General features: G+C 40.3%; 2 protein-coding genes across 2 annotated transcripts in view; one reads left to right on the top strand and one right to left on the bottom strand.

Moving 5' to 3' along the window:
- The window catches only part of schip1 (schwannomin interacting protein 1), a 217,200-nt gene extending 200,215 nt beyond the window's left edge, over positions 1–16,985 (bottom strand). The window contains exons 1-5 of the mRNA XM_006795311.2: positions 16,884–16,985; positions 16,554–16,641; positions 8,043–8,110; positions 6,791–6,877; positions 4,275–4,416 (exon numbers count right to left, since the gene is read on the bottom strand). Coding sequence (XP_006795374.1) covers positions 4,275–4,416; positions 6,791–6,877; positions 8,043–8,110; positions 16,554–16,641; positions 16,884–16,906 — 408 coding nt within the window. The 5' untranslated portion in view covers positions 16,907–16,985. The remainder of the gene's footprint in view (positions 1–4,274; positions 4,417–6,790; positions 6,878–8,042; positions 8,111–16,553; positions 16,642–16,883) is intronic.
- Positions 16,986–17,452: 467 nt separating this feature from the next.
- Positions 17,453–18,442, top strand: LOC102783896 (P2Y purinoceptor 3-like). Its single transcript, XM_006795516.2, has one exon. It carries the CDS (start codon positions 17,453–17,455, stop codon positions 18,440–18,442), a length of 990 nt encoding a protein of 329 aa, XP_006795579.2.
- Positions 18,443–18,480: the final 38 nt, after the last annotated feature.

Below are 18,480 nucleotides of genomic sequence, written 5' to 3' on the forward strand. Positions count from 1 at the left end.
CGACCTCATCAGCATTCAAAAGTGAAGCTAATCAATTCCCAGGTAAGCTCTCAAATTTGCCCAGATATGTCTACATACAGAATGTTAGTTTAGCCCGAAGGCTGGTAGAAACATGACTTGTATTAGTATGGTTTTGCCTTCAGCATGTTAAGTACTTTGGTGGACACCAGTGTTTTAAGTACTGTTTCTGGAAGTGATGATTGATAACTGCATATTTAATATGGAGTACACTCAGGCCAGCTCAACAAAAAAAATGTTTGTTGTTCTGGACCTGGCAATTCGTGTGGTCAATATCCTTGGCAGGAAAGGTTCATTTACTGATTCTCAAATGTCCATGTTTTAATTAATACAAGTGCATGGGCTAAGTGGAGGTGAAGTCATCATTACATGAAGCATGAGCTATGTGTAGCAACCAGTCAGTTGTGAGCCCGTGTGCCAATCAGAAGTTTTAAAAAAAAGAAACATAAAATGGAAATAGTTAACTGTAGTACAAGTACTTGAAATTTGTTGTATCTGGATAAATCCCTTGAGATGTAACATCTTGTTTCAAGGAGGTCGACAATTATCCGAGAGAGCAGTACAACTGCAAACTGCAACATCAGCTTGACACTGATGCAATGACAGCTGAGGTCTGGGCAGAGGTGGAAAGAGTACTAAAATATTTTACTCAAGTAAAAGTACTATTACTTTGCTGAAATTTTACTCAAGTACAAGTAAAATTACCTGTCTAAAAATGTACTCAAGTAAAAGTAAAAAGTAGCTCATTTAAAATGTACTCAGAGTAAAAGTTACATAGTTACTTTTCTGTCAGCAGGAGGACAGCCGCTTCTGAGTAGTGCAAAAAAAAGACAGTGGGATATAAATCTCAAAGTAGTTCTTTTTTAGTGAAAAGAAAAACTTAATTAAAGTGCAGTGGCAGTTAAACTGCAAGTCTATACATGAAAATGGATAATGGTCACCAAACCAATCAACCAAACTGTCAGGTATCACAGTGGTTTCAATACAAAACCATATCATTCTTTCACATGAGAATGTGTTCTAAACTGTCAAATAAGAGAACAAGTACTGAACTGAACGGCAGCTGCTTTAAAAATGTTTTTTAATTTTTTAAACTTGGCCCTGCCCTACTGTACCTCTAGATTAAAGTTCCTTTGTATCCATCCTAGAGTGTTACTCTCTGAACTTCCTGTTAATTTTGAGGAGCAGTTGATTTTCAAAGTTAGTAGAGTTCATCCTTGATCACTTTGCAGTGAACAGTAGTCCAGCACAGCTAAAGAGACGCTCGAAGGCAGCTGAGGCAGGTAGGCCAGTGTTAAGTTTGAGAGAAAGTTTTTTGACGTCCCTAATAAGACATCAATGCATTACATAGCTACCGCTGGTAAATTATACCAATATACCTCGTGTTTTTTTTTTTATTGGACAGTAACAGGCTAGTTAACGGGAGGTTGCAAGTGCTAATTAACAAGTAACAGAAGTCAGCTGTCTTTGACTAATCTAAGGTAAGTGAGCGCTCTGTTATTCTTTTGCCTGCAGTGTGAACATATGTGGGTTAAGTAAGAAAGTAGCCGCTTCTGTCTTTAATTTAACTTTTTTTTTAAATAAATTATTATTATTATTAACAAACAGGAAAAACGTAGGTAAACACATTTTCTTTTGGCAATTTACCAACATTACCAACGTTATCTGTGTTTTTCACAAATGTCTTAACTTAATGTGATTAATTTGAACACAGCCTTTTTGCTACCATAACGGTACGAGTTGTATTTAACGTACCTCTACATGCTTGCGCAGGTTTGATGTGGAATTTTTAAAAGCTGCTAACTAGGTCTCTCTGGGCAAACACAGCTTACACTGCATAATAAAGCTGTTGCCTTTCTTGCACTTGAAGCCGAAATGGTCCCTTAAATACGGCCAGGGGTTCACATCCGTTTCTTCGAGTTCAGGGTCAGTAGAATTCGACGGGGCTTCTTTTTTCACTGGATCCGTAACACCGATGTCAGACTCCATCTTTATCGTGACCTTAGCGCCAATTTGTTCTACTACCCATCATTCCCTGCAGTATTTCCGAAGCGCAATGTTTTGTTTTTTTTAATTTACTCAGTAACGGGTGTGATTGAAAACGTAGCGAACTACAATACTTTTTAAAAAATATACTTAAGTAAAAGTAAAATTACAGACTTGAAAAATGACTTTGAAAAGTACAAATACACAAACAAACTACTCAATTACAGTAACGCAAGTAAATGTAATTCGTTACTTTCCACCTCTGGGTCTGGGAGGTACTGGGAAGGTGAGCTTGAATCTAGGAGGTTTTCCAATGTTGGAAGAAGTAAAGAAGGAAAAACCACAGTGCTGCAGTGTCTCCTCTATGTGTGTGTGTTCATGCATATTTCATGGAACTATGATATTGAAGTATGTTTGAACCTCCCCCTCCCCTACAGGCCAGCCGCAAGGTCCTTCAAGCCCACATGAGCCAACATGAAGAACCACACAAACATACATGCACAAACACACACATACACACATAGTATGGCACCCAGGCCTTATGCTGATGAGTGTTTGTCCTTCAGCGACCACAAGAGCCACAGCAGAGTGATACAGTCTGAATGAGGACAGACGAAGCAAGAGAGAGAAAGATGCAGAGAGAGTGGTGACAAGACAGAGAGGGGAAGAAAAAAAATGGAGTTAAGAGTGTAGTGTGCTGTGGGCGGAGGTGCAAGAGGAGGCAAGGCAAGGCGGTACAGAGGGCAAAGGTTCAGCACAGCTTGTCCAGCATTACTCCACCAAAATAGAGCTTCAAACTGAAAAAGGTAAGGCAGATTGGGGAGTGAGTGACTCACAGTAAACACTCTCAGCAAAAGTGAGTGTTTAATCTCAAAAGATTTTACACCATTCAATTTGAAGTAGCGGAGGAAAAGACTGAGTAAGCGTTACTTAACAACATTACACCAGCAGCCCCAGCATGCATAGGTGTGGGCTGCTTGGTGATATTACAAGTATTTCAATTGTTCAGTCGATGTGAAATACCATTAACAGCCAGAATTAAGGTAAAAGTATTTAACTCTATTCAACGTCTCCTCTAATTGTATAACTATTTATTATAATATAGGACTAAAGTGTAAGTAGCATATTACAGCCCATCGTTTTCATGAGTCCAGCATATTTTAACATAAAATTTGCAAATAAAAAAATATATTTATTTATTAAATATATTGCAATAGTGAAGAGTAACATACGTGATTTTTCAAGAAAAGAGGGGATTCTTTGTCATCCTGGTTTTTAAGTTACAGCAAGTTTCTAATTAGCGAGACACTTTGCTGCTGTTTAATGAACAACAAACTCTTTCAACCAGAACAAACAACCTAATAAACAAAGCACATGCACACACTCACTGAGTCTCACCAGGATACTAGCCCATCTGTTTGCTAAGGGATTCTTGCTTCCTCTAACACTGCTTAAAAAGAGAGTGGGAAACAAATGCAACCCACACACACTAGTGAGTACGGAGACATGACATCATTTTTTTTCCTGTGCTGAGTCTCTGCAAAGAACGTGGGCAGGAGTGCGCGGGTAGCTTGTGTGTGTGTGTGGCTCAGTGTGATTACTAAACTGTGAGAGCCGACACAGACTGGGGAATCAGCGCAGCAGACTAACGCGCGTGCCTCTGCGTCCGCATGTGTCACTTAGAAGTTGAGGCGATCTAAAGGCATCTTTTTTTTTTTCATCTCTGCAATCATCTCCTTATCTCTGCATCTGCTTCTGACTGTCTTTGTTCTTTTCTCCTTGTCTTCTCGCTGTTTATCAGCCGCTGCTTATGCAGTTATTTTTTTTTCTCTGGCTTTTGTTTGGCTGCCATGCCCTGTGAGCATTGTTTAATGCTCCCCCACATTCCCTGAGGAGATTGGGGGGAGTGTGGGGGTAAGATGGGGGAGGACAAGGGCATAGGCACTTCATTAATCAATCAACCAGCTTTGAAAATTTACCTAATTAACGGCTAATTACAGATCTGGGCACAGTGCCAGCTGGCATCCCATCCACCTACACCCCTGCAGTCCCCCAAATGACACTAGAGGTAAACATCCCTCCCTCGCTCCCTCTTTTTTACTCTCGTCTTTGTTAGTCTACCCATCCGTGCATCCTCTCCCCCCATTTGTTATTCATTCTCTACTGTAACAACAGATCACCGCTGATCACTCACTCAAGACATCTCTGAGCACTTGGCTCATTCTCATGTCACACCATATGGCTGTCTGATTTTGTTTTCGCAGTCTTACCGGTGAAATATTGGTGGTCATCACAGGTTCCTGGAGGCTCTCTGAAGGCACCGTCTCTCTCCAATGATCATTGGTTCGGTTCTCGTCTTGTGCTTGCCAGCTCTCTCTACGGGACATACTGGCACGCCAGGCACGCTGGATCCTGGTGACATAAGTCAGCAAAATGTATTTATTGAGACATCTTGCATTTTTTAAAAAAAAAGGGTGTTCAATTTTGGAGTTCCCAGTGAAAGGAAATGGATTTGCTGAAGCTTTTTAGAAGCCATGTTAAGTATTTGCTTCAAGGATGTTTGATGAACGATTGTTGGAGTGATAGCTGCTGAGCATAAAATGCACAATGTTGTGCTGCCATAACCAAAGGCAAGCAAGTGTTTTTTCTTACTCACTTTAAAAATAAGAAAAATAATGTAAAAAAGACAACAACATTCATTGGACACTTTATTAGATATTAGGCTCGGCAGAGTTGGACACCAATCTGTCTTAAAAATTTATTGACTCTTTCATGGCATAGATTCACAAAGGAGCTGGAAACATCCCTCATTTTGGTCCATACTGACATGATAGTGTTCAGTTGCTACAAATTTGTCAGCTTTACATCCATGGTTTGTATCTCCCATTCTACCACATCCAAAAAGTCCTATACTGGATTGAGATCTGGTGACTGTGGAGGCAAGTAAACTTACTGTCATATCCCACACTATTACACCAGGACTACCCACCTGAATTGTTTCTTTCATGTGTTACATAAATTATGACTCTACTATCTCAGTGACGCAGCAGAAAGAGTCAGTCCAGAGAACGTTTTTCCAGTCTTCTATTGTCCAATTTTTGTGAGCTAGTGTGAATTGTAGCCACAGCTTCCTGTTCTTAGCCGACAGGAGTGTCACCTGGTGTGGTCTTCTGCTGCCCATCTGCTTCAAGGTTGGATATGCTCTGCATTCACAAATGCTCTTCTGATACCTTGCTTGTAAAAAGTACTTATTTGTCACTGTAGCATTGCTGTAAGATCAACACAGTCTGTCTATTCTCCTCTAACATCAACAGATGCTCACTATTTTCTCTTTGTCTGACCATAAACCTGAGATAAATGTTAAGTAGTTTAAAATTTTCTGAATCAAATCAAATCACATTATTACCTTTTCTGATACATGGTTTGTACTTCAGGAGGTCAAGACAACCTCTAAATACCTTTGTTGGTATCACGTGATTGGCAATAATTCAATTTACTTAACAAAGTGGTTGGTGAGCATAGAAATACCTAAGAAGGCGTAAAGAAGTAAGTCTAACAATTACCCATTAAAGAAACGTAACACAGCTCATTCTTTATTCTCCGATCACTTAATTTTTTATCAAATTTAACAGCTTTGGTGCAGAGCTTTAAGCACATCTGCAGTACTGCTGGGCTTGTTCTTGTATGATAGCATACAATAATGAATTTGCAGTATATGTGTGAGTATATATACTGTCTGTCTGGCATAGTTGTAAGACTGAGCCAAAACAGGTTTCTTGCTTTTTAAAAAAAAATTGCTATCATTATAAATAAAGGTTAACTTAAATTTGAATGCTCACCAAAAAATCAAACAAACAAAAAAGCACAAACACAGTTAACACAGAACTGGAAGTGAAATAGTTCACTTTTCAATTTTCATAAAACTGAAGGAATATTGCCAAGATGCAAGATATTAAGTAAACGAGTGCATCACACCAGATTTCTGTCTCTCTTTCTTTAACTCATCTTCTTATTTAGCTCTTTGAATTTCCAAGACAACTTCTCCTTCTTGGCCATTCTCAAACATCTTTCTCCTCAGTTTCTTGCTTAACTTTGTCTATGTTTTCCTTTTTCCTTGTCCTCTCCCTGCCTATATTTCCAACCTACAGACAGCTTTCTCCCCATCTTTCACTTTCCGCTCACTTTCATCCCAGTAGTCACCTCAACAGCAGACTCCAGGATGGAGTGTAGGATCAATTACCCGATGGAGAAACACATTCACCTCCAGTGGAGCAGAGAGACAGCTGAGGCAAATGGAACAAATTGAATTAAACCACATCTTCTAGCTCCAAGCCACTACCTTTTCTTCTTCCTTCACTCCTCCTTTTTCTTCTCCCTTTGCTTTTTCAGTCTCTCCATTTCCGTGTATTCCTGTTTCATTGACTTTTCTCTGAGTTCATCCAAACACTTTTTCCTTATCTGTCAACATTTTTTTATCCTATAGAGAAATAGTTTTTTTTCTATCCTTGGCTTCCAATGAAGTCAGAGCCTGAGGCCAGAGCTGTTCTTCCCTGTCACACCTACAAGTGTGTAATTGCGTAGATGAAAGCTGACAAGAGTTAATGCTTTAAAAAGTGACCCTTGACCCCACAAGTCCATGACCCCAAAGAACAGAAAGAATTGAAAGGAACTGAACATGGATGACATTCAAAATGAAAGCCTTTCATATTGTAAGAATCTATTGTTATGACTGGGTATTGTACAAATAATCATAATGATACATAAAGCAGCCAAAAGTGATACTCACACAGCAGCCTTTATCTCTAGGTGCTGTTGTTGATCACGGCGGTGAAGGCTATTGTCGTCCTCCATCTCACTCCTACGTGGACAACTTCTACAACGATAACAGTGCAGATAAAGAATAATTGTGAGGTTGGAAATATAAATACTGGCATCAACACAGAACATGGTGTATGCAAATCATACACCAAGTTGTTACTGCAGATACTAGGCTCGTGAAACCCCAATTCCAAAAACATACATAAAAGCAAACAATGTTTTGCAAATGTCATAAATCCATATTTTATTTACAAGAGAACAGAAAATACACCAAATGTTTAAAATGAGAAAATGCACCATTTTAAGAAAAATATCCCACTTTAAATTTGATGGAAATGCCTCAAAAAGTTGGCATGAGGGCAAACAAAGGTTGGAAAATTAAGTGGTAATGTAACTAATTAGGCTAACTCGTAACAGGTAAGTAATTTGACCCATAGTTTCTCAAAAGTAAAGATGGCAGATGCTCACTAATCTGCAAAAAAAATGTATGCACAAATTGTTGAATTGTTTTAGAATAATGTTCGGCATTTGCTATGATTGAATATCTCATCATCTGCATTATATGATTGTGGCGGGGCGTGGCCTGCGGTGCCGTGCAGAGGAGGCGGGCGCACCTGTACGGCACCGCAGGCCACGCCCCGCCACAATGATATTATTAAAACATTTCAAAAATCTGGAGAAATCTCTATGTGCAAGAGACACAGCCTAAAGTCAATATTGGAATGTCAATGAGCTTCAGGTTCTTCAGGCAGATCTGTATTAAAAACAGATGATTCTGTCATGGAAGTCATGACAGAATTCCAACATAGGAACATTTAAAGAAGAATACATGTGTACGTACAGAAGAAGAACCAGCTTGTTATCAGCAGTCAGTTCAAATGTCTGCATCTCTGATGGTATGGGGGGCACAAGTGCCTATGAAAGTCACAGCTTGCATATGTGGAAAGGTACCATCAATGCTAAAAGGTACATGGTACATTCTTTTAAATCTGTGTTCCATTATGAATAAAATATAGCTTTATAAGATTTGCAGATTCATGCATTCATTTTTTTGTTTACATCTTACACTTTTTTGGAATTGTAAAATAAGGTGCTGTTATGGCAAAATGGTTCTGATAGCTTTAAATTCCAACATTGCATTTTCCTATTGTGGAGAATGCCGTGTGCTTTGGGGTGTTTTGCTCATTTAGGAACAGGCAGATTTCTGTACAGCGTCTCACCTTTCTATCTTTTGAACAGCCTGGCCTCCGCTGTGGTTGCAGTAGCGATGATACCTTTTCACTTCTTCCTGGCAGTTGAAAAACATCAATATGTCAGCATGGTCTATAATTCTCAGTGTTAATGGAATACGCATATGACAGTGTAAAAGTTGTATGATAATAAATCTGCAGTATATCTATCTGTATGTGTAATTAATAACACCTACACACATACTGCCTGGCATAGCTACATAACTGAGTCAAATCAGGTGATTTATAATTTGTTGTTGCTATCAGTCCCTTCTAACCTCAAATAAGGGCGCATATTTGAGTCACTTTATTAACACAGATTTGTAAGTGGGAATAATGCTGATGCATAGCAGCATATGTCGTATGCAGGTGCCAGCTAGCCGGGTATCCGCTAAGAAGAACCAACCTCCAAAACAGTAGGTCATAGCAGGTCTCACCACAATCTTGTGAACATTGCCTTTCACTCTTGCTGCTTTTATTCTGTTAAAAATCAACCCTGGCAGCTCTTCTCCACCTCTTCTTCACTTGTCTCATGCACTGTCTGTTGCTTTGAATGGTCTGCCACAGACATTTAAACTCACCCACCTTCACTACCTCTACTCCTTGCATCTTTACTACTCTGCCTGTCTCCCTTTCATTCTCACATATGTATTCTGTCTTGCTTCTACTGACTTTATTCCTCTTCTCTCGAGGTCATACCTCCACCTCTCCAGGCTCTCCTTATCTGCTCGCCACTCTCACTAGACACGGCAGTGTTGTCTGCAAATATCATCTGTCAACATGTCGCTGCCACAAACAAGAAGGGCTTCAGCACTCATCACTGAGCTTACACCCACTCCCACCTTGAACTGTCACTTCTACTGTACACCTCACTGATGTCTCGCTGTACTGCACCACACTTTGCCACTCTTGATTTCCTCATTTAGTATCACAGTTCCTTTCTTAGTACCTTATCATAAGCCTTCGCTAGATACACAAAGACACAAAAAAACCCTCTCACCTTCTCTATCAAAATTCCTAAAGCAAACATTGCATCTATAGTACTCTCACGGCATGAAGCCAAGCTCACTGATCATCACCCCTGTCCTTAACCTTCCCTTCAACCACTTATTCCCACGTTTTCATGGTATGACTCATCAACTTTATCTCTCTGTAGTTATTACTAGGCTTGTCACGATACTGCAATTGGAAACTCGATACCGATACCCAGGACTCCATACAATTTTGAAAACTCTAGAAAGATTTTTCCCCTCCTGCAACAACAGAAGTAAAAGTTTTTGAAAAAGTGCATTTGTTAATTTCCAACTAATTTTCCCAGTTTTAAATTATATTTACCAAAACAGGTATTAAATTAAGATCAAGTTTAAAGGTGTTAGTTTGGAAGTTTTATCCAGTTCACAAATTATTTAGATAATGTCTTTACAGACCCTGAAGATAAAATATATTTTAGAACATACTAATAAACTAAGGGTTCAGCAAACAGCACAATACCTAACATCTAAATAATGTCATTATTGTAGAAGAGCATTATGGAAAAGTTACAAATACATTATGGATAAAGGGTGCTTTTACTTATACTTAAAATAATAATAATAATAATAATAATAATAATAATAATAATAATAATTATTATTATTATTATTATTATTATTATTATTATTATTATTATTATTATTATTATAAAATAAAAGAAGTCACTTCACTTTTAAATCTGACCAGTTTGCTACATCAAAATAAGTGACACATTTTAATAAATTACTGTAAAACTAGAAAAGTTACATTTTATCATCTTGCCTGCTGCTGCCTGCTGCTCTCTCTCTGCAGCTCTTTGCATCCTCAGCGCTACTCATCAGTCCTGAAACCGCTGCTCTGCTCCAGACTTTCACCCTTCATTTGCTCTGTTTAGGTCTTGAAACTTTGGACTCTATGCTAAGTTCAGCTATGGTTCCCTCACTGCTACGTGATAATTGCTAAGTGGCTAATGTTACTGTGTGTGCCAGACAGGTTAACATTTATGATAACTGTCTAAAACTTCAGTGTTGTTGAAACAGGAGGTTTACTGACGACTGAAAATCTTCCTTAAGTGTTGTTCAGTGTCATAAACGTTAACTTCTTTAGTTGTTAGTGAGGAGAGGAGCTCTTTGCCTCACTGTGTCAGCTACAGGAAGTAAAGACAGCACTGTTTCTATCAGTGTTGTTGCAAATACGTATGCATTTCTTCACTCTCCAGGACTGTGTTAAACATTCTGGTTAAAATGTCCGCTGACCTTTCTTCTAGACACCATCACACATTCACAGGTATGTCTTCTGGAACACCAGTCCTTCCATCTTTTCATAGCTGTCCTCACTTCCTCCTTACAAATCTTCTACACTTCCTGCACTAACTTTTCTCTATTTGTCCCCTTCTTTCATTTTCTTCATTAATCAGCTTCTCAAAGTACTCCTTCCTTGTTTTCAACACTCTTCCTTCATTTGTTAGTTCCCATCTCTATCTGTAACCACCCTAACATGCTGCACATCCTTTCCAGCCATCTCGCCAATCAATACAAGTTTTCCTTCCTTAGTGTTCAACCTCATACACATTTCACTATAAGCTTTTTCCTTTGTTACCTCTCCCAGCCTATCAGACTTTTTCTTTTCTAACCTTTTCCTTTGAATACTTTCCTCAATTCCTTGTCTTCTTTCCTCTGTAGAGAATCAAATACCTTTTTGGCAGTGTCCTTTACTGCTTCATCTGTATTTTTCCAGTCATCTGGAAACTCTTCACTACCACCCAGAGCCTTTCTCTTGCAAACACAATACTTCTACCTTCCTCCTCGCCATCATATCAGTCAACTCTCTCCCTTTACCTGTCATGGTTCCTACATTTAAAATCCCTAGTCTCATCTCCATATTCCAGCCTCTTCTTTTCGTTTCGTTTCTCTTGTTCTGGCTCAGAACACACTTTCAGCCTCGCTTCTTCCTTTGTCTTTGGCCAACAGTACCACAGTTTGCATCCTGATAGTTAACAGCACTGGAGGCAGTTGTTGTTAAACCAGACCATGACCAATTTGGTATGGAAAGCTCATTCTTGATGATTTGATTGATTTCGATTTTATGCCGAATGCTCTGATATCTGGGCATGGGACTGGCAATGTGTCTGGAAAAATGGTGATTTTTGTAGGCTGAACTAATTCACACGCCTTAAATACATTTATCTAGTTATTCATCCAACTTTACGTTTTTGTTCTCATCTTTAAATACAATAAACCTTACTTCATAAATTAATGTGCCAAATGATGTAACATAATATTCATACACTAAATTGTAAAAATTTAGAAATATCAACATTGAGTATAAAAATAAACCTGGCTAAATCAAGGAAATTAAAATGATACAACTCTTTTATAAGGCGTTATAGGTGCATAAACACTACTAATGGATCATTGCTTGATAGTGGTTGCTAGGCAACATGATTACATATGTAAGAACCTTTAGGGGCCTTTTAGATACCTGTGTGAAAAGTTTGGTTGCACAACTGATTGTGTGGGAGTAGTTTGCAGACAAACCAACAAATATTGTTTCTATTACACTAAAATACACGTAAAATGTATAAACGATCACCTGTGGCAGTATGAACTTCATATGTCAGTGTTTCTCATACAACTCGTTCTGTTGAGTTTAAAAGACAAAATGCACTTTTGAAAGGTCTGGGAAAACCTGTGTTTCCAAATTTAATTCTTTCTAGATGACAATATGCCCATTGAGATGACAAGAAACTATTTAAAGTATGTAGTCTTGGCATTGTCCAGTTACAGAACTACTACACAAACCCCAGTTTGAACATCGCCACACAAACTTATACTATACTTGTTGGGGAAAGAAAAAGACTACTTTGGAACATATTCTCAGGCCAGACATCCTAGAGTTCATAATTTCAACTGCAGCCTTTTGTATTCAATACATACAAAATCAAATCTTTTGAGCAAAATTTAGTGTCACAGCACATTCATTTTCTGTATGTTTTGCACATTTCGGTACATGTAGTACAGGCATTGTGTGCTGTTACTGTAATAGTTTGACTCTTCTAAATGTTGCATATCTACCAACCAAAGCCAATTATGGATTAAGTGTTCAAGATGCCAGGCAAAGGGCCAGTAAGGATTTAAAATATAAGTGTGTCAACAAGTGTTATGCCGTATCAAATGAAGACTCCATCCAGATGCTCTAGCCAACATAAGAATCCATGACTAATGGCAATGGCAGTGTTAAATGTAATGAATGTGTTAGCATATTTTATACAATATTTGTTAATAAAAAATGTTGATATGCTAAAATATATGGATACTACTGAGATGAGAAATAATTACTCTTCATGATACTGATTATGATAAAGATCAGCTGACAAATCACAGCTTAAAGAGCCAATTATTACTTACTAATATTTACTGAAGCTATGTTTTTTGTTGTTGTTGTTTTTTCAGCTACTATTTATTCACCACCAACTGTAATCTCTTGGGTTTCTGAACGAGATAAAATGCTCTACAATTACATAAGAAATATCAAGGGAGGGATATTGCTTGCAGTCTATAGGGCAATCGATTAAATCAACACCTGAATACATGGTTGCATAGAAACGGGGATATTAGTGAAACCTGCTGCTCCTGTGCATGTAAACAAGTTTATCACATTATTTTCGATAGCAAAATAAGGGTAATCAATAGACTGGGATGCAAGGTAAAGTGAAGCATTAAGTTGCTGAAAAATGGGAGATGGATGGAAAAGTGGAATAAAGGGGAGAGAAAACAACAGCACATAGCAGAAAGTCTGCTTCCCTTTAATTGATGAGTTATTAAAATCATTATTTCTCAGCGTCCTAGTTCTATCACAAAGATCGATGGCAGGCACCACTGAACGTCCACACTACAACACTTGCACACATACACAAAACACTTGTGGGAGATGGTCGGGCCTTTGTGCCCTTCAGTCTAGCGTTGTCTCTCAACAGGATAAAGCCCCCCTCCACAAGCCCGTGGACACAAACACTGCACTAGAACAGTTAATGCACCTGCAATACGTGCACAGCAGCATGTATGCAAGCACGTATACACCTCAGTCTGATCTCAGAGGATTTCATTACAGTGTGTTGATGCGCCGAAACATCTGGATTACACTATTGACTCTTTAGCTGTCGCTCGACTTGCCGATCAGCCCGAGGAAATACCCAATCAAGAGGGCTGTACCACTGGAGGTGCTCATTAATTGTGACATTGGAAATCAATTTACATGCGCAGTGCATGAGAGGAGTAATATGGAAGTCAACATTTACTCTTTCGTCCGAGTCCCCAAGTACAAAAAGAGCATTCAGAGAGATGATAGTGTTACTGAGGTGTTTCTGTGATTACGTAATTTGAAATCTTGTTTTCTCTTAGTATTATAGCTATGCAGTAAAAGAGAGGCAATAAATGTGTTTATATAGAAAGCTTTATATCCTTTAAGAGGTGAGAAAGGGGTACGAGAAAACTAGGAGAGAGAAAGAAGAAAAGACAAACAAATCCAAATGAAAGTGTCGTGTGAAAATAGTTACATGTTGATTATATTATAACATGTAGAGACCTTTAACTGGCAGGTGCAGCTGAATGTATACATTCTCATAAATCCTAGGCTGCTGTACTTACACAGCTATCAATATCTGGCTGGAGTAGATCTAGTAAAGCTAGAAGAAGCAAATCAGGTACAGCAACACAAAAAAAGTAGATGAAGGGCTGTAATTAAAAAGTTTAAAAAAAAAACCCTCATACATACCTATTTATTTGAAAGACATCCACAGATTTAATATCTATAAATCAAAAGAAATGACTCCAATGGAAGAGCCATTACACAGCATTGACACTAAGGCTGAACAGGCACATATTTTAACTATCTGTTCCTCTTTTGATCTGCCGTCTTTTGCTGCTGCGAGGTAATTCTGCTCGACACGTGATGACAGATCTCAAAACTGTTAGTTTTGTCAATTTTCTGCTGACCAGCTGTTTTGGTTGGGCGGCAGATTCCTCTCTTTCGCACAGATGCACTCAGAATATACTTTATTCGATATGAGCGTTCAAAACTGCCTGTGTTGAGCATATGGCACTGCGGTGAAGAATGCAGAACATTCAAGAGGCTGAAAATGGTGAGGTACAATGAGGGAAGCAAGAGCCTATCAATTAAGAAGAAGTGAGCACAGGGTTATTCAAAAAAATGCAATAGAAGAAGAAGATATGAAGTGGGTGGGGTGTGATGAAAAGAGATGAAGGAGGTTGGAGAAAATGATCACACACCCCATCAAAATGCAAAATGGAGCACTTGGGAGTATTCCCCAGCCGGTACTATTAACCAGCAGAGAGCTGCTCCGGTTAACATATGGTGAGGAAAGTTCTGAGCGCATATAGACAAGGCCATCATCGGTAAGGGGGCTTCTTTCAGTGATCAAAGACTGTAAGCTCACACTTTGAGACCTGACCAGCCTTCAGGGACATTTTAAAGGGATGAGATGGAAATCACCAAAGAACTGGCAGATATTCGTGTGTTTTACCGTGAGGTGGGGAGAGGTGTTTTTTTTTTATTTACCTGTGGCACTAAATTCCGGTGTGAATATGAACACTAGGGTGGGCAAAGAACACATCTGTCCGTCAACATGCAAGCTCATGCTGCTCGTCCACATCATTACAACTCAATCGCGGGGCGTTTGAGTGAGCTAGCGCAAACAGCACTCAGCGCTGCTCTGTCCCACTCAGGGAGCTACAGTAATGCACTTCTGAAATATGACACCCTTCCCTGGCACCACACTCGTACTATGTACAACCCTCTGCATATCAGAATGCTGCAGCTGTGCCTAAAATGCAAGACTCTGTTGTTGCCCTGTCCCACGATACAGGATCTGAATGAAATCCATGGACATTCAGCTCCCGTTGAATATATTCATTAAAAAGACTGCACACTGGGACATTTTTTTCTTGATTTTTATTGAATTATAAGTTTCATGCATGATACTGGTAACAGATTTCAAGATTCCAACTGTGAGTGGTGCATCAAATATTCCACCTTTTATATTTTATACTTAACCCCATTAGATGTGACCCCATTGGCATGCTGCTTAAATAATCTCTCTGTAAAATGATTAACAACACGGACCCATGGCCATAAAATTCAGCTTTTCCATTGATTACGGGGTAATAGCCAGATAGATTAATGCGCTTCTCACGGGGTTCCCACCTCGGCAATGAATCGGAATCACTCATGCACACGGAGCAAGTGGAGCAGCCTCAGTAACCCACATTTGTATCCTCACTCATATATATCTAATGCCAATTACTGATTGGTCCTTCACCGAGCTTCTTCGCGTCCTCCTCAGCAGTCTTGCATGAATCCACCCTGATGTGGCAAATCACAGAGCTGAGCTAGATCAATTTAGAAATGTCATTTTTGGGAAAGTGATGATGAAATTCAGCTGTCAGGTCGTGCAGTGGAAACACATCAGGATAAAATCTGAAGTCAAAATGAGCAAGTGTAGGAGGATGTGAAATAAATGGGGGGGGGCACCACCACCATATTGCAGAGTAAGTGAAAAATGTATGATGGAACTCTGCTTTCAGATCTCACAGGCTCAATATCCCCAGCCACCGATAATGCGCAACACTACATCACCGGCATTAAATATTCAGGGGCTCGCTACACCTAGGTGAACTTGTGCACCTATACACTCACCTCGAGCACACAAAGGAAACAGTCTGTTAAAGATGACTCGAGCAGAACAGAATTTACATTAGCAAGTCAACTGCAACAACTGCTCCTTTCTAACCAGATGTCAGAGCTATTAAACCCTATACATGAGCTCAGGACTCATTGCAATGAGGAACACATGCCAGCCCCATTCAGCTGAGCAGCTCAACTATGGCGTGACTATTTCTTTCTGAAAATGAAGTCATTTATAATGAAGGGCGCTATATGTAGTATTAATGAGACCTTTTTTAGTTGCGGCCACAACGATAATCTTTGAGTGGCCCCGAGCCAACATAAAAAAAGCAATTTCCTAAACCAAACTGAACTCAGTCAGTTTTACCATTTTAAATGGTGAATAAGGGAAGCAGAATTCAAAGCAGTTAGGGAGCAAGAGAGAAAAACGGCTTTAATATAGTTTTGGAAAAGATTTTCCATTGTGCATAATGTTGGTGCTTTTCTAATGTCTTTCCAAAGTGCAACAGAAGTCCAAAAGCGGATGATGAAAGACATTTTTAATAGATGTTTGCAACATACGCCGTCTTCTCTCCTCTCCAAGAAGTGTGTGGTGCCCAGCAGTGAAAGCGTCAACTTAGCGCTCCAAAAAAGAATGACAAAGTGAATGACATCATTACTGAACTGTTCCCTCACCGAAAAAAAAAACCAGTCTGTCATCCATCCACAGACATGACTTTCCCAGCACCAGACAATTATATATAATCTATTTTACAGTAATGACAACAATACTAACAGGCTGCATCTTACCTGGTTATTGATGCACAGAGCAAGGTGCTTCCTCTCCCGAGCCAGACTCCCGCTGCGCAGTCTCACCTCCTCTCCTTGGTGAACATTTCTGGAAGGACATCACTCAAGTTAGGGTGCAAAACTCTCAAAAATATGAAATATGTCAGAATCTCTCGGCATGCGAGGAGCCTGTACTCTGTGTCCAGCTGCAGAGAGTACCGATACGTAGGGTTTTAAAATCACTCCTCAGTGCTTGAAGCAGCCGTTACCGGAGCTTCCCGTTTAACCGAAATAACAAACACTGCTGCTTTACATTTGGGACCAAGGCGAGTCGATGCGTGGGTTACTAACCTGTACGTGCCGCTCCTCAGCATGACGAGCTCTCCACCCGCAGTCAGACAGAGATGCAGTGAACACTTAGAGTCGGGAGCAGCCGGTGAGCGACCACACTTGGAAAATTTTCGCAGCCAATGGGATGCTGAGGGTGTGCGCGTGCCCCCCGCCTTTGCTTTTCAATACAGCGCCCCCCGCGTGCGCGTGTTGACACGGCGTCATTTAACTTGGCGATCGACTTTAATCGCTGTATTCTGCGCGGTTTATCTTTTGTGTGTGTGTGTGTGTGTGTGTGTGTGTGTGTGTGTGTGTGTGTGTGTGTGTGTGTGCGTGCGGGGGGAGGGGGGGGGGTTGCTGGGAATGGCTCACGGTGTGCCAATTTATTTGCTCTTAGCAACTAACTTCCAGGGTGTGGGTTGGACTCAAGTTAAACAAACAGCACGATTGATATTTTATATCACGCCACCCTACAGAGGCTTAGGTGAGAACCGAAGAGGTGAGGTATAAAGATGCCTAAATATTAAAAGGCCTACTTTAAGGGTCGTTTTGCTGTAGGGCCTATCAAACCATCAGATTTGCCCTTTTGGATGGAGGACTTCCAAATCTGCCCGGTGTCCACCTACTATAAAAGGATCCTTATCCCGGTGTCCTACAGCCTAGTCTTTTTGCTTGGCCTGAGTTTAAACGGCGTCCTGCTGTGGTGCGTTATCTGTCGGACGCGCCGCTGGAGCAACACGGTGATCTACCTGACCAACCTCGCAGTCGCGGACCTCCTCTTCGTGCTGGCCCTTCCTCCACTTATCATCAGCGATGCTATGGGAAACTTCTGGCCCTTCGGCAACATCTTCTGCAAAACTGTTAGATTTGTCTTTCTGGTCAACCTCCACTGTAGCATAATGTTTGTCACCTGCGTCAGCGTTCACCGGTTCATCGGGGTGTGCTATCCCATCGCTGCTGTGCGCCTCAGGACCAGAAAGTTCGCCATCCTTGCGTCAGGGTCCATTTGGATTCTAGCCAGTGCCGAGATTTCACCGACATTTGTGTTTGCGCACACGGGTGTGATCAACAACATGACTGTTTGCTTTGAAATGACCGGCCCGACGCAATTTGATATGTTCTTTCCGTATGGGCTGTTCTTGGTTATAGCGGGCTTTTTGGTCCCATTCTTGGTCGTGGTCACCTGTTACTGCTCCATGATAAACGTGCTGTACTGCGGGGCCGCGGACTGCATTTCTAATACCAGGAAACAGCGTGTGCGCAAAAAGTGCTTGTATACCCTTTTAACTGTGTGCCTCATGTTTGCCGTTTGTTTTGTGCCGTATCATATTGTCCGCACCGTCTACATGTTTGTCAGAGTCTACATGCCAGGAAACTGTCATCTGCTGAACCTGGTCATGATCACGTTTAAAGTCTGGAAACCGGTTGTCGTGTTAAACTGCTGCGTAAATCCTCTCATCTACTTCTGTAGCTCCCATCCAAAGCGTCTGAAGTTCAGAACTTGGCTCTGGAGGAGGAATAAAAGAGTGGAGCCCACTGTGTGTCTGGTCAGCAAGAGGTGTGAAGGGTATAATCCGTGAAGGGATGTGATCGGTAGACAACAGTGATTTAAATTATC

Source organism: Neolamprologus brichardi, chromosome 14, assembly GCF_056152115.1.
Source record: "Neolamprologus brichardi isolate AB-2024 chromosome 14, ASM5615211v1, whole genome shotgun sequence".
Taxonomy (NCBI): domain Eukaryota; kingdom Metazoa; phylum Chordata; class Actinopteri; order Cichliformes; family Cichlidae; genus Neolamprologus; species Neolamprologus brichardi.